This window comes from Triturus cristatus, chromosome 10 (assembly GCF_964204655.1).
Source record: "Triturus cristatus chromosome 10, aTriCri1.1, whole genome shotgun sequence".
Lineage (NCBI taxonomy): Eukaryota > Metazoa > Chordata > Amphibia > Caudata > Salamandridae > Triturus > Triturus cristatus.
Genome location: NC_140593.1, coordinates 1,083,103,383 through 1,083,118,115, shown reverse-complemented (window position 1 = coordinate 1,083,118,115; position 14,733 = coordinate 1,083,103,383). Strand labels below are relative to the sequence as shown.

Genomic DNA, 14,733 nt, shown 5'->3' with positions numbered 1-14,733 from the left:
GTCCTTGACAGTCATAAATACATTTGAAATCAATAATAGAACTACCGTCATAGAGTCACTGGAATAGAAGGATGGACAACGGGGAGGCGGGTGGGTCAGTGAGGAATCCACAGGCAGATACTGTATCCACCAGAAAAAGCGTTACCGAAGGTAAGTAACTTGTTCTTCTGATGGATACATCTGCCAGTGGATTCCTCACCTTGTGAATAGATTCCACAGCAGTCCCCGCTCCCGGAGGAGGGTGTCCATCCCCCTATACCAGAAAATCCTGAAGGACGGAACGGGCAAAATGTCCGTCCCTCCTCACCTCAGAATCTAAACAATAATGTTTTGCAAAGGTGTGAAGGGAGGCCCAAGTTGCCGCCCTACAAATGTCCTCCACAGGAACACCCCTAGACAAAGCAGAGGTAGAAGACTTTGCTCTAGTGGAATGAGCTCTTAAACCCTCCGGAGGCTCCTTACCAGCTAGGGAGTAGCAGATCTTGATGCATAGCACAATCCATCTTGAAAGGGTGCGCTTGTGCACCGCACGACCCTTTCTGCAGCCAGCAAAGCCCACAAAGAGCTGGTCATCAATCCTGTAGTCCTTAGTCCTGTCCAGGTAAAAGCTCACCGCCCTCTTAGGGTCCAAGCGGTGAAGTCTCTCCTCCTCCTTGGAAGGGTGAGGGGGAGGATAAAAGGTAGGAAGGGTAATGGACTGCCCCAGATGGAAGGGAGTTACCACCTTAGGCAAAAACGCAGCCCTGGTCCGGAGAACCATTCGTTCAGCATGCACAGTCAAGAATGGGGGTTTTGAACTAAGAGCTTGAAGCTCACTTACTCTCCTTGCCGAGGTGATTGCAACGAGGAAAACCGTCTTAAAAGACAACAATCTCAAGGGACACTTATGTAAGGGCTCGAAAGGAGAACCCATAAGATAAGTCAGTACAAGGTTTAAGTCCCACTGAGGTACAATAAAGGGAGTAGGAGGAAATTTATTCGTAAGGCCCTTGAGAAACCTAAGCACAATAGGTGACTTAAATAAGGACGGCTGATCCGGCAGGCAAAGGAAAGCCGACAAAGCCGATAAATATCCCTTTACAGTGGCCACAGCAAAGCCCTGCTGGGCAAGAGAAAGAGCAAACTGCAGAATGTTAGACAAACGAGCCTTCAAGGGATCAATCGACCTCTCTCCACACCAGAGAACGAATTTAGACCATCTATAGGAGTATATGGATTTGGTGGAGTGTCGCCTGGCCGATAAAATAACGTCCACCACATCCGGCGGGAGAGAAAAAGAATTCAGGTTGCCCCGTTCAATCTCCAGGCATGAAGGTGTAAGCTCTGGAGGTGGGGGTGTAGAACCTGCCCCTCCGACTGCGAGAGGAGGTCTGCCCTGCAAGGGAGACGGAGCGGAGGGCACGAGGAGAGGTGGAGAAGATCTGTATACCACACCCTCCTTGGCCAATCCGGGGCGATCAATATAACTTGGGCCCGGTCTTGGCGAATTTTCCTCAGAACCCGAGGAATCAAGGGTATGGGAGGAAACGCGTAAAGGAGTCGTGAGCCCCAACTCAACTGAAACGCGTCTCCCAACGCCCCCTGCATCGGATACTGGAGACTGCAGAATGACAGGCAGTGCGCGTTCTCGAAAGTGGCAAACAGATCCACCCGAGGAGTTCCCCACGTCCGAAAGACGTGACGAACTACCTCCGGATGGAGCCTCCACTCGTGGTCGGCAGAGAACTGCCGACTGAGACTGTCCGCACGAACGTTCAGCACCCCGGCCAGATGATTTGCCATCAGACAAATCCGATGGTCCTGAGCCCAGGACCATAGACGCAGGGCCTCTCTGCACAGACAAAGAGACCCCACTCCTCCCTGCTTGTTTATATACCACATCGCGGTAGTGTTGTCCGTCAGAACCTGAACAGACTGACCGCGAAGGGAAGGGAGGAAGGCCTTGAGCGCCAAGCGTATCGCCCGTAACTCCAGAAGGTTGATGTGAAGCAACCTTTCCTCTGGAGACCAAAGACCCTTGATCTCCAGATCCCCCAGATGAGCACCCCACCCTAAGGTGGATGCATCCGTTATCACCGTGGCCACCGATGGAGGTAGATGGAAGGGCTTCCCTTGGGACAGATTGCCCTCCACGCTCCACCAAGACATCTCCGCTGCAGCTTCTCTGGAGATCCTCACAGACTCCCTGAGATCTCCCTTGTGCTGATACCACTGCTTGCGGAGGCACCACTGGAGCGCCCTCATGTGCCAGCGTGCATGGTTGACCAACAGTATGCAGGAAGCGAACAGACCGAGCAGGCGAAGGACCTTCAGAACTGGAACAACCGCTCCGCTGAAAAACAAAGGAATCATTTCCTGTATGTCGAGAATCCTTTGAGGAGGAGGGAATGCTCGACACACAGTAGTGTCCAGTACCGCACCTATGAACAGGTTGCGCTGAGAGGGCACCAGGTGAGACTTGGGCACGTTGATCGAAAAACCCAATCTGTACAACAGCCGAGTTGTATCCTGCAGATGACACAGCACCTTCTCCGACGACTCCGCCTTGATCAGCCAGTCGTCCAAATAAGGGAAAACCGAAATTCCCGATCTTCTGAGATGGGCTGCCACCACTGCCATCACCTTTGTGAAGACTCGAGGTGCCGAAGTAAGACCAAACGGAAGGACCGCAAACTGATAATGTTGCGACCCTACCGTGAAACGGAGATACTTCCTGTGCGACTTCAGAATGGGGATGTGAAAATACGCATCCTGCAAGTCGAGCGACACCATCCAGTCCTCCTGATTCAGCGCCTGAACAACCTGCGCAAGGGTGAGCATCTTGAACTTTTCCTGTTTCAGGTAAAAGTTCAGGATTCTGAGGTCTAGTATCGGACGCAATCTGCCGTCCTTCTTCGGGATCAGAAAATACCGGGAGTAGCATCCCTGACCCCTCTCCTGCTCCGGAACCACCTCTATCGCCCCTTTCTGAAACAACTTCAGGACTTCTTCCTGCAGGAGAAGACGGTGGTCCTCCGAGCAAGCACCTTGGCAAGGAGGGTAAACTGGAGGGAATTCCCGAAAGGGAAGGGCGTACCCATTTTCTACAAGATCCAGAACCCAAAGGTCTGTAGTAACCGATTCCCAATCTTGTAGAAAATGGGTAAGCCGGCCCCCCACAGGACCAGCATGATCCGGAATGTCGAATCTAGGGCTGTTTCGCGGTGGTGGGAGGGGCTGAGGAAGAGGAAGAGGAGGAGGAGAGTTGACGGCCACGTGAGCGACCCCTAAGCCTTCCTCTATATCCCTTGGAGCTTTGCTGCTGCTGCTGCTGCTGCTGCTGCTGCTGGGCTGGTCTATAAGAACGAAAACTCGCCCTTCCAAAACCTCTGTACCTCTTGAAAGTACCTCTCGGCTGGGATTGAAGGCCCAACGACCTAGCCGTAGCCTTACTTTCTTTGAAGCGCTCGAGAGCAGCATCAGCCTTCTTCCCGAACAGACCAGACCCATCAAAAGGTAAGTCCAACAAGGTCGACTGGACATCCGAAGAAAATTCGGAGGACTTAAGCCATGCTCCCCTCCTGGTGGCAACTGAAGACCCCATGACCCTGGCAACTGAGTCTGCTGTATCCAAGCCACTCTGTATAACCTGGCGAGCAGCCGCCTGGGCATCCGACAGTACTTCACTGAAGCCTGCCCTATCCACCTCCGACAGCTTCGGTGCCAACTTTTTAGCTGAATCCATAAGCGCATGGATATAGCGCCCCAATAAACAAGTCGCATTAGAAGACTTTAATGCCATACTGGCTGAAGAAAAGACTTTCTTGGCCGATTGGTCCACCTTCTTGGCCTCTCTGTCCCCTGGGACCTGAGGAAACGCACCTTTTGAACGTCCAGAACAAGCAGCCTGAACGACCAGACTTTCAGGCGAAGGGTGTGATGACAAAAACTCAGGATCCCCCGGAGCCACCCTATATCTCCTTGCAACCACCTTGGACACCGCAGGAGCCGAAAAAGGCTTGCGCCACACATCCAACACAGGCTCCAATATTGCTTCATTAAAAGGCAACAGCGGCTCTGACACCGCAGTTGGAGAGTGCAACACCTCAGTCAAGATATTAGACTTGAACTCAACAGATGGCAATTGAAGGTCCAACAACTCTGCAGCCTTTCTTATCACAGCATGATAAGGAGCCGCGTCTTTAGAAGGTTCATCTGAAGGAGGAGTGATCTCCCACTCCGGAGACAAATCCAACCCACTTGCCTCCTTCAATTCGTCAAACACCTCATCGGATTCGACCAATTCTCCCTCTTCAGCCTCATCCATAAGATAGCTCCTCTCCTCCAGCACTCTCTGCGCCTCTCTCCTGGAACGGATCCGCACCTGCGGCGTCGGCGGCGCCGTGATCGAATCCGACGGCGCCGGCAGAGGCGTCGAACGCGGATCAGCTGGAGCAGCCGGCGTCGAACGAGGTCGAGTCGGCGCCGGCGAAGAGGGAAGCGGCGTCGATGTTTTCGGCGCCGGCATCTGCCAAGACGGCGTCGCTGGGAAGAAAGGCATAAACGGTGCTTGAGGATAAACCTGCGGCACTCCCAGATTAAAAGCCATCGGACCCATAGGTGCACCAGAGGAATACATGGCCCGTGAGAACACCCCATACATCGCATTGAGATACTGCGAGGGGTCCTGACCTGGATTAGGGAAAGCTGGATACTGGTCAGGTAACACCGGACTCGGGCCTGCCGGCGCCGACGGTGGAACTTGCGGCGTCACAGACTCACCCGGAGCCTGATCATCCTCATCCTGGGCCGGAGTCGGAGACGGAGCCGAAGGACCTGCAGGACCTGGAGAAGCCATCGGCGCCGGAGAGGACGCCGGCACCGGCGAATCAGCCGGAGCCGGAGAAAACACAGGAGAAGATGGAACAGGAGGCGAAGCCGGAACAGGAGAAGGAGACACTGACTCCCTTCGACGCCGAGCAGGCGATTTAGACTTCGACGTCGAGGCCTTGTGATGAGACGAATGCCTCCTTTTCTTCTTATGCTTCTTGCTCTTTGAAGCATGTCCCGACGTCGACTTGGAAGCCGACCTCGACCTCGACCTGGATCTTCTTCTACCTCTTTTCTCCTTTCTCTTCATCCGGGCGATAAAGAGCTTTGCCTCTCTTTCCTTAAGAGCCTTTGAGCTCATCTTCCTGCAACACGAACATCCTTCAACATCGTGGTCCGATGACAAACACCAAACGCAGTCGTCATGCGGGTCAGTGATGGACATGTGTTTGCCACATTCATGGCAAGGCTTGAAACCAGACTTCCTTGCCGACATTCTCGAAGAAAGACAGAGAAACTTCAGAATAAACACAAAGTAACAGGTAAAGCTACCAGTAACGATTCCCGAAATCCGTTGGCGTCGTCGGCGCGGAAAAAAGGGAACTGACGTCATCACGCCGAGGAGGTCTTCTTATGGAGCCGGTGACGTCAGTGGAGTCGCGAGCGGAGCCGTGTCTCTGTGACGTCATCTTCGACCCCATCGGCGTGGACTGCTACAAAAGTTTCCGAATGTTGCTGGCGCAGGGGATATTCACAAGGTGAGGAATCCACTGGCAGATGTATCCATCAGAAAACTTGCTTCAAGTGACCATCTTGGCTCAGAGGCATCATTGATTCCAGAAGCTAAGAGGAGTGAAAAGTGTCTAAGCCAAAATGAAGGTAATCAATGACCAGAATATTTACATATTCAATGTTTATTAATGCCTTTCACTAATGAACAAGCTACTTACCTTTGGTAACGATTTATCTCGTAGAGATAGGATCTAGCCACAGATACCTTACTTTAGAATGTTCCCCAGGCGCCAGACTGGATCTAGAAACTTTTTCCCCCCCAGTCCCTCTACGTGCCAGCAGAGGGCGTCGAGCGACTCCGTAGCCACGTCATTCCTGGATGGGACGTTAGTGGAGTCCATATAACCCCTCCGCTGACGTGCTGATGTCAGTTTGTTTGTGACTGTAGTCTGTGCTCAAAACGTGGAGCCACAAATTGAAACTGCGTATTGGAACAGTGTGCCAGGACAATAGACCCTATTAGTCACGTATATGTTGAATGCAAAATAACGAAGAAAGCAGTCAAGGACATAAGAGGTCCAAGAAGAATCAGGGCAGAAAACAGGAACAAAAATGGTCTTATTGACCCTCCAAGAGATAGCCATTACCACCAAGGGCACTACCATACTGACTGGAGGAGTATGCAGAAATGAAGCAGGAAAGAACTTGCAACAAAACCAGGATATCCACAGGGGGGATATCCCATGAGTCCACAACACAACAAGACTGTCTGCAAGCAAGACATCCCAACACAAGCTCAATATGAAGGAAGAAGAATGAAAAACAGTTCGCAGTAGAGGGAGGATGGAAGGGGAGTAAGGAATCTGTGGTTAGATCCTGTCTCTACCAGATACATCGTTACTGAAGGTAAGTAACTTGTTCACCTGATGGAGACATCTAGCCGCAGATTCCTTACTTTAGAATCAGATACCCCAGTCATACCATCCCCAGAGGAGGGTCTGAGTGCTTGGACTACAAAGAACGTACCCCAAAGGACCCTACGATCAGCCCAGCTCTCCTACGCCGTGGTCCCCCACACCAGAAAGACCAGATCGGGAGGCCGCTCCTTCTCCTTCCGCGCGGCCAAAGCCAGGAACGACCTTCCAATCCACCTCAGACAGATAACATCGCTCCCCATCCTCGCAAGAAACCTCAAAACCTGGCTCTTCGACAGACCCCCTCCTTGATGGACTGGAACCTGCGAACACCCCCCACACACACACCCAGTGCCTGGAGACCCTTACGGGTAAGTAGTCGCGCTTAACAAACACCTGATTTGATTTATATGAATCCAGTCAGAAAACAAGAGACTGGGGGAAAAGGACGACTGAGGAGAATATCACACTCAGTCACACAACTCATAATAACTTAGTCGCAAAAAGTCTCAAATAAGGGACCAGGTGTCGAAGAAATGCACACCAAAAATCATGGGAGCAGAATGTCAGTTGGCTTGTCACAGCAAGTAAAAAAAAACACAACAGGAGAAACAAATAGTTTCTACCCCGACAGGATCTGATCTAGGTATACAAGGTGACCACAACTGAAACAACCACAGGTAGACAAGATAACACCCACTGTGTGAAGGGAAACAGTCATGGCAAGAAGAAATGTCAGTAATTGACCCAAGAAGGCCATACTGATCATAGAGCGAATCTAGGACACTGAATAGGCCATATGGAACAAAGACCTCTGACAGGCCACTGAGCAATCTCCTAATATCGCAGCAGAGTAATCATGCAAGCGAAGTAGAAACAATCGCAATAACTATCTACAAGAAGTGGCCATAAACAGATTAAAAAGCTAAAGACAATAGAAGAGCTCTAGGATAATAATTGAAATATACAAATATATATATATGGAAGGATGCAGACATTGAAATTTACGATACACATGGGGTATCTAGATATACACTTATATCCCCATGGAAAAAAAGGGGAGTGTGAGAGAGAGCTTACGCTACCTCAAGGGAAAGACATACTAATAATAAGGAAGAATTCCCGAAATAACGGTACAAAGGCACAGATATGACAACGTAGCAAAATGGAATAGTACAGTACATAGAAACCAAGCCTATGTCTAACACGAAGGGGAGAGAAAAGTGCATGTAATCACCAAAAAAGAAGGTAACATAAAAAGGAAAAAAGGGGTGTAACCGAAGGAAACCCCCAGAGCGCAATGCAGTGCCGGACCTTAAGTGCAGTCGTACTGGACCACAAATGTTGCCAATGGAAGCGACCAGATGACGCAGGAAAACGTCTCCAGACCACAGAAGGAATAGAAGATGGGTTTTGTAGCAATGAATCCGTAAGTAATTAACTTGCAGGCATATAAAATATAACGCAGCCAATACAGCTATATAACCATGCCACATGTAGCCAAACGGGGACCATAACAATACAACCAAGTCCCAACTATCTGCAGTAGAGGCAAGAAAAGAAAGGGACTGTCCCCAGGGGGACAAGGACCTGAATCAGGGACAAGAAGAAGTAGAAGTAACCAGTGGCAAAAAAACAGAAGGCCAGCACCTCTACTGCTGACGGACAATGGTTATGCACACCATCTTTGCCAGAAAATATTACTAATAAGGAATTAACGCTCGCGAAAAAGGGAGGCAAGAACAGTAACACAGAGCATTACATCACTCCAAGCCGAAAGTGCACAAAAAAGCAGTCACTAGACGGGGGTAATGTTGAAGAAACGAGCATAGCCATATAGAATGCCCAATAGAGGAAATAATGCTCCCGAAAAGGGAGAAGGAGTAAAGCATAGTGTTATATCACTCCAAGGGCGAAAGAGCATACAAATGCAGTGTAAGGCGATAGCACAGCGATGTGGCAACCAAGATAAGGGAACCAAAAACACAACAAACAAGTGTTCATGTTTATAACTTGGAACTCCCAGAAGCAGGAAGGGTCACCAGGGCACTAATAGACAGCGGTTTTATGTTCCATCTACAGGAGGCGAACATGCAGCCGCAGGCGGCCCCACTGAAGTACTGATGGGTAGACAGTGGTGTCAATGTGCAAGTAAAGAACTGCAACACAGAAGACAATGCTCGTGAACCAAAGCATTAAGGAATGGGCCACTATGCATATACATACAAGAGTATATATATACATGCAAGAGTGTATGTGTGTGTATATATATATCTATCTATCTATAATATATATCTATATCTATATCTATATCTATATATGGACCTCATCAGGCCACGTGCGGGGATCCCGGAGCACTTTTCTATAATATGTTTTCTTAAGTGTAGACTTTCGCCTTTCTTTACGAAGGCCTGGAGAAACACTTAAGGCATTCATTTTTTGCAGCCCATAAGCAAGACTATATTGGTTAATTGCTTCAGAATGCAGTTAAAAAAGGAGTAATAAATATATATAAAATACAGGCAAAATAACAAATTGTGATGTTTCCCCGATTAAATCTTTATCACAAACCCTTTTTTTTCATAAAGAGAAGGATGAAGGAAGGGAGGACCATGCAGCCAAACAGAATGCCTTTATGTAAGTGTGAAAAGGTCATATGCACCTTTAAGGACCCAGAGTCCTCCAGTATCCCTTCATGCCCCGCAGGAGGCAGTTGCCTCAGTTCTTTTTTCCGGCTCCTGTTGACAGGATCTTAGAGCACTGAGTTCGGCATTTTCTTGGCTTTTTTTTCCTCAAAAATCTCATACAAATTTTTTACGGCTATTTCACTCGATGAATTTCATCGGTTTCAGTGTTTTTCAGTCATTTTCTGACAGAAAATATTTTTAAGTTATCAAATAAAATAGCATCTATATTTGACAAGTGTACTGCCTGTGGAAGAAAGTAGGCCAAGTCCGAACTTCATGCAATCTGCATCATATGACTTCCTGACAGTCACATTCCTGACAAGTGCTGACACTGCAAGAACTTTTCCAGACGCACCCTGCGGGAAAGGCCTCCATGTAACAGCACAGGCAGCAGCAGGCGCAATATAAAGGTGGGACGTCCATTGGGTTCTTCCACCTTCCTCTGTGGACTCCAGTTGTGGGAGATCCAAAAAGAGAAGCCACCAACAAGAATGTTGTTGTTCCAGGTGGACATCAAAAGGCTTCGATGTCGTGACAAGGTAGAGTTCCTCCATGCTCGACATCAAGAGATGGATCGACGTCAAAGACAAGATGACTATCAATGTCGAGGCATAGGAAGTGGACGTCGAGGCAAAGGAGCACATCGATGTCGAAATGTTTGTCGACGTAGGAGACAATCAAAGTTGAGACATTCCAGAGGAGTGTGAAGGTCAGGACCACAAAGTCTACCATCTACTTTAGACTCTGAGTACTCCAAGGCGCATTCGCCATCGCCTACAGTACTTCTAGACTCTCCTGCTCTTCCGCCAACTGTGCCTTAAAACATTTTTCTTGGAAAGTTGCTTTTCTTGTGGCTATCATGTCAGCTCGTAGGGTTAGTGAGACTCGGGCATCATGTTCTCCCGAACCATACATGGTATTCCATTGAAGTAAGATGGTTATGATGACTCACCCAACATTCTTATTAACAGTAATTATAATTTCCACGTGAATCAGACCATTACACTGCCTGCTTTCTTTTATCACCCCTTTACACCAGCTGAAAGGACTCTCCATTCTCTAGATGTCAGGCGAGCCTTAAACTTTTTCTGAACAAGACAAAAGATATCCATCCGTAAGTCGGATCAATTGTTAACTATGGCCCAGTCCGTACAGGTTTCGCCATGGCTAAACAATGCGTATCCTGATGGATGGTGTCGTGCATTTGGTTATGCTATCAGAAAGCTAATAAAGTTCTGTTAAGTAGACCTAAAGCTCATTCCACTAGAGGGAATGCGGCTACAGCAGCTTTAAAGAGGAATATTCAAAACACAGAAAACTGTAAAGCGGCAACGTGGAGATTTGTTCACACTTACCAAGCACTATTGTTTGTATTCAGATGTGAGAACAAAGATTCTCAAGTAGGACATGCATTCCTGAAAAATGTATTTGCTTAATCTGGTCCGTTAATCGAAGAAGTAGACATGCATTGAAGTATATCCATAAACATTCTCTATAAAGCAAAGTTCATAGAATTCCTACCTGTGACACATTGAAAATCAGATATGAATAGTTCCCGGTCTCAAAAGTGTCCAAGCTTTCACCATCATCCCAAAACAGATCCCCAAATCCTGTACCGTTCTTAGAAAGGGTGGCAATTAAGCAAAGGGAATTCCCACTGCTCACCCAGGTGGTAGTGTCTGGTTTCTAAAGAGAGATGAAAGGAAAAGACAGAGTTATGAGCAACGTCTTCTTTTCAACTAGTTAAAAAGAAAATATATGAGACACTAACAGCAAGAACTTTAGGTGAACAACTCAGTGGAATATATACTATGGACATCTAGCTCAACCTACATGGATTACAATATTTTGTGTTATCACTTTAGTCACTGAACAGCAAAATACATTACAGCTTCACCAGCAGCGCAATTATAAGTGCCTGCGTCTGTCTATATATATAAACGTTTTCCAGACCCCACCAATGACCACCAAACTCATTGCGGGTGCCTCTGTAGGTAGCGGGGGTAGGACCCGCTTTTCAACAATTCGTTTCTCGGTCGGAGCACTCGCAGAGTGTAATGGTTATATAATTTCAAGGCGCGTTTCGCCGTTTATGGTCTTCTTCCACGCTTAAAAACCATTTTACAGGCTATACTGTGATTGGTGTCCTTAAAACATTCATCACCCGTTCTTATTGGTGGAATTGCCGATTGCTGTCTCCATTACAATATCGGGGAAACTAGAGTTACATGAGACATTGAAGTCTGTATTGAATTTGATGGATATTGAGGGTGCCGATGCAGCAACATTGATACCTCGTGACCATACAAAATCAAGCAAAAATATTTCCAGCGCTTCCACTGGCCACACTTCCACCAATAAGAACGGTCCCATATACCATTTAAAAAAAAAAACTTTCTAGGACACAGGAACAGAGTTCCCAAGACTTGTAGTGACGGCTACAACATTTTTCTCTGAGTTGCAGCCATCCATTCAGATTACTCAGTACTGCAGGACGGGTACCAGTCCCGTAGTACCGAAACGGCAGACATGGAAGAAAGCTCCCTCGGCCAATAAGAAGACTCTATTTTGTTTTTAATTTTTGGTACCACAGGACTCCCACAGGACCAGCGTCATGACATACCCATTTTTATTAATCCCATCAAGACCACTCAAAGCACCTGTTAAAACAAATTCTCAAAAACAGCTTAACTGCTTTACACTAGATTACAAAAAGCACAGTTTCTGAGTAAACTTCTAACATTTTGCCAAATTTGGTGTCATTTTTTTCAGTCATTGTTTCTGAAGCTGAAACTGAAATTTCCAATGGGAATTAACATGGAAGGTCAATGTTTTGGAAGCCACCATCAATTTTTCTTAGACCCTCCTTGGCGGATCGGTGAAAAACTTTTAAGGAAGAGGCTGAGATACATGTACTATTTTTGTGAATGTTCAGTGAAATTTCGAGAACTATCATCACATTACACTTGTCTTCATAATTCTAGCCAACAACATGAGCAGTATCATTTACAAATGAATCGATAATCTGCTTCTGTTATATTCTGTAGAAAGGTGCAACACATTACAGATGAATAGATCACATTTGGCCCTTGTATATAATATACTGACTGAAAAAATGGTGGTCAACCTAAAGCTATTGTTAGCTTTGGTTATAAAACCCTAATATATGCTTAAAAAACCTTATAAGTTCACTTACAAAGCTACAATTAAAGTGCAGTTATGATTGCGAATTAAAACCCAAAAAACACTGAAATTGGAACTGCAACCCATTACTCAGATAACAGTCATGCAAACCAAAATTTGAACCACAAATGAAATGCTCATAACCTCACCCTTGATGTGATTGATGCAATTACAGTATAGATTCTTGCAGATAAAATTACATACAATACTCCGTTAATGCTATAACAAAAACTCCTACAAGGGTCTTATTATTTATTAGTTTGGCTATGTATTCTTAATTATGTTGGGCTTTTAGTGTTGTTACTAATTGGTGTAAATATTGTGAGAGCAAAAACCAAAGGAAATGATGGACGGAGTGTTGAACATTGCAAGCACTCACCCCCAGTCAACTGATCTGGGTTTAATCCATCACCGTTCTTTAGCCCACTCTGCCACCCCAGTTCAGACATGGCCATATGCAAATCAGTCTGACCCTGTGCCTCATGGGAACAGTCCAGCCCGAACTGCCAATCCATGTCTTCCCTGGACCGGAAACAAGCTTCCTAGGACCAGTTTCTGGCATTTCAGCCGTCTTCAGCCAGGCTTGCTTGAATCCAGTGGCAAAGTGAGCAAGGGACTCACGTCTGAGCATACCCTGCCAACTTATGGCGAACAAAGAAAAAACCAAAGGAAATGATGGACGGAGTGTTGAACATTGCAAGCACTCACCCCCAGTCAATTGACCTGGGTTTAATCCATCACCGTTCTTTAGCCCACTCTGCCACCCCAGTTCAGACATGGCCATATGCAAATCAGTCTGACCCTGTGCCTCATGGGAACAGTCCAGCCCGAACTGCCTAGCCATGTCTTCCCTGGACCGGAAACAAGCTTCCTAGGACCAGTTTCTGGCATTTCAGCCGTCTTCAGCCAGGCTTGCTTGAATCCAGTGGCAAAGTGGGCAAGGGACTCACGTCTGAGCATACCCTGCCAACTTATGGCGAACAAAGCAAAAACCAAAGGCAGTTCGGGCTGGACTGTTCCCACGAGGCACAGGGTCAGACTGATTTGCATATGGCCATGTCTGAACTGGCGTGGCAGAGTGGGCTAAAGCACGTGATGGATCAAACCCAGATCTGTTGACTGGGTGTGAGTGTTTGATTGGTTCTGATGCTCCGTCCATCACCACCCCCTTTTGTACCGCTTTGTTCGCCATAAGTTGGCAGGGTATGCTCAGACGTGAGGCCCTTGCTCACTTTGCCACTGGATTCAAACAAGCCTGGCTGATGACGGCTGAAATGCCAGAAACCGGTCCTAGGAAGCTTGTTTCCGGTCCAGGGAAGGCATGGCTTGGCAGTTCGGGCTGGACTGTTCCCACGAGGCACAGGGTCAGACTGATTTGCATATGGCCAGGTCTGAACTGGGGTGGCAGAGTGGGCTAAAGAACGGTGATGGATCAAACCCAGATCTGTTGACTGGGTGAGAGTGTTTGATTGGTTCTGATGCTCCGTCCATCACCACCCCCTTTTGTACCGCTTTGTTCGCCATAAGTTGGCAGGGTATGCTCAGACGCGAGTCCCTTGCTCACTTTGCCACTGGATTCAAACAAGCCTGGCTGAAGACGGCTGAAATGCCAGAAACCGGTCCTAGGAAGCTTGTTTCTGGTCCAGGGAAGGCATGGCTTGGCAGTTCGGGCTGGACTGTTCCCACGAGGCACAGGGTCAGACTGATTTGCATGTGGCCATGTCTGAACTGGGGTGGCAGAGTGGGCTAAAGAACGGTGATGGATCAAACCCAGATCTGTTGACTGGGTGTGAGTGTTTGATTGGTTCTGATGCTCCGTCCATCACCACCCGCTTTTGTACCGTAAATATTGTGAGGACATAAGCATTACATTTGGTGAGCTAGTTTGGGCTTGCATTTTGAACAGTTAACCTTTTGCATATTTTGCCAGTTAATTGGTGGATGGTCACTGATCCGGGCATCAGAGGACTACTTTCAATTATAAATAGGATCCAATTAGCTCATGGAGTATTTACTACTGTCAGCCATTCAATAAACCTCATTCTATATCAGGACCGGAGGGGAGGATTATGCTATCCTTTCTTCGCTTTAATCACAAAATCCATAAACAGCAGCCATTAATATCAAAACTACATTTCCCATTAACCAGGGAAAAATCTAACAGTAATTTCATTCGTCCTGTTACGGTGTCCACATTGCAGGTTGTATAACACTCCATGTCACTTCCTGCTATCCCTCTTTCTTCGCTGCTCAGCAGCTAGTTAAGTATCTTTTTTCTCTTGTTCCTTACTTAGGCTGACTGTTTTTATATGTGAGGCGCCGCGCAGTGAGGCGGATGCGCGTTTGTACTGTTTTTATTTTCAGATCCCTTAATTAGTCGCGGGACCGCTCGGCGCTCCTTACGCGAC

General features: G+C 47.4%; 1 protein-coding gene across 1 annotated transcript in view; it reads right to left on the bottom strand.

Annotated features, from left to right (window-relative positions):
• Window positions 1–14,733, bottom strand: part of LOC146796600 (lysosomal alpha-glucosidase-like) — an 854,317-nt gene that overhangs the window by 80,108 nt on the left and 759,476 nt on the right. The window contains exon 18 of the mRNA XM_085629244.1: window positions 10,664–10,828. Coding sequence (XP_085485370.1) covers window positions 10,664–10,828 — 165 coding nt within the window. The remainder of the gene's footprint in view (window positions 1–10,663; window positions 10,829–14,733) is intronic.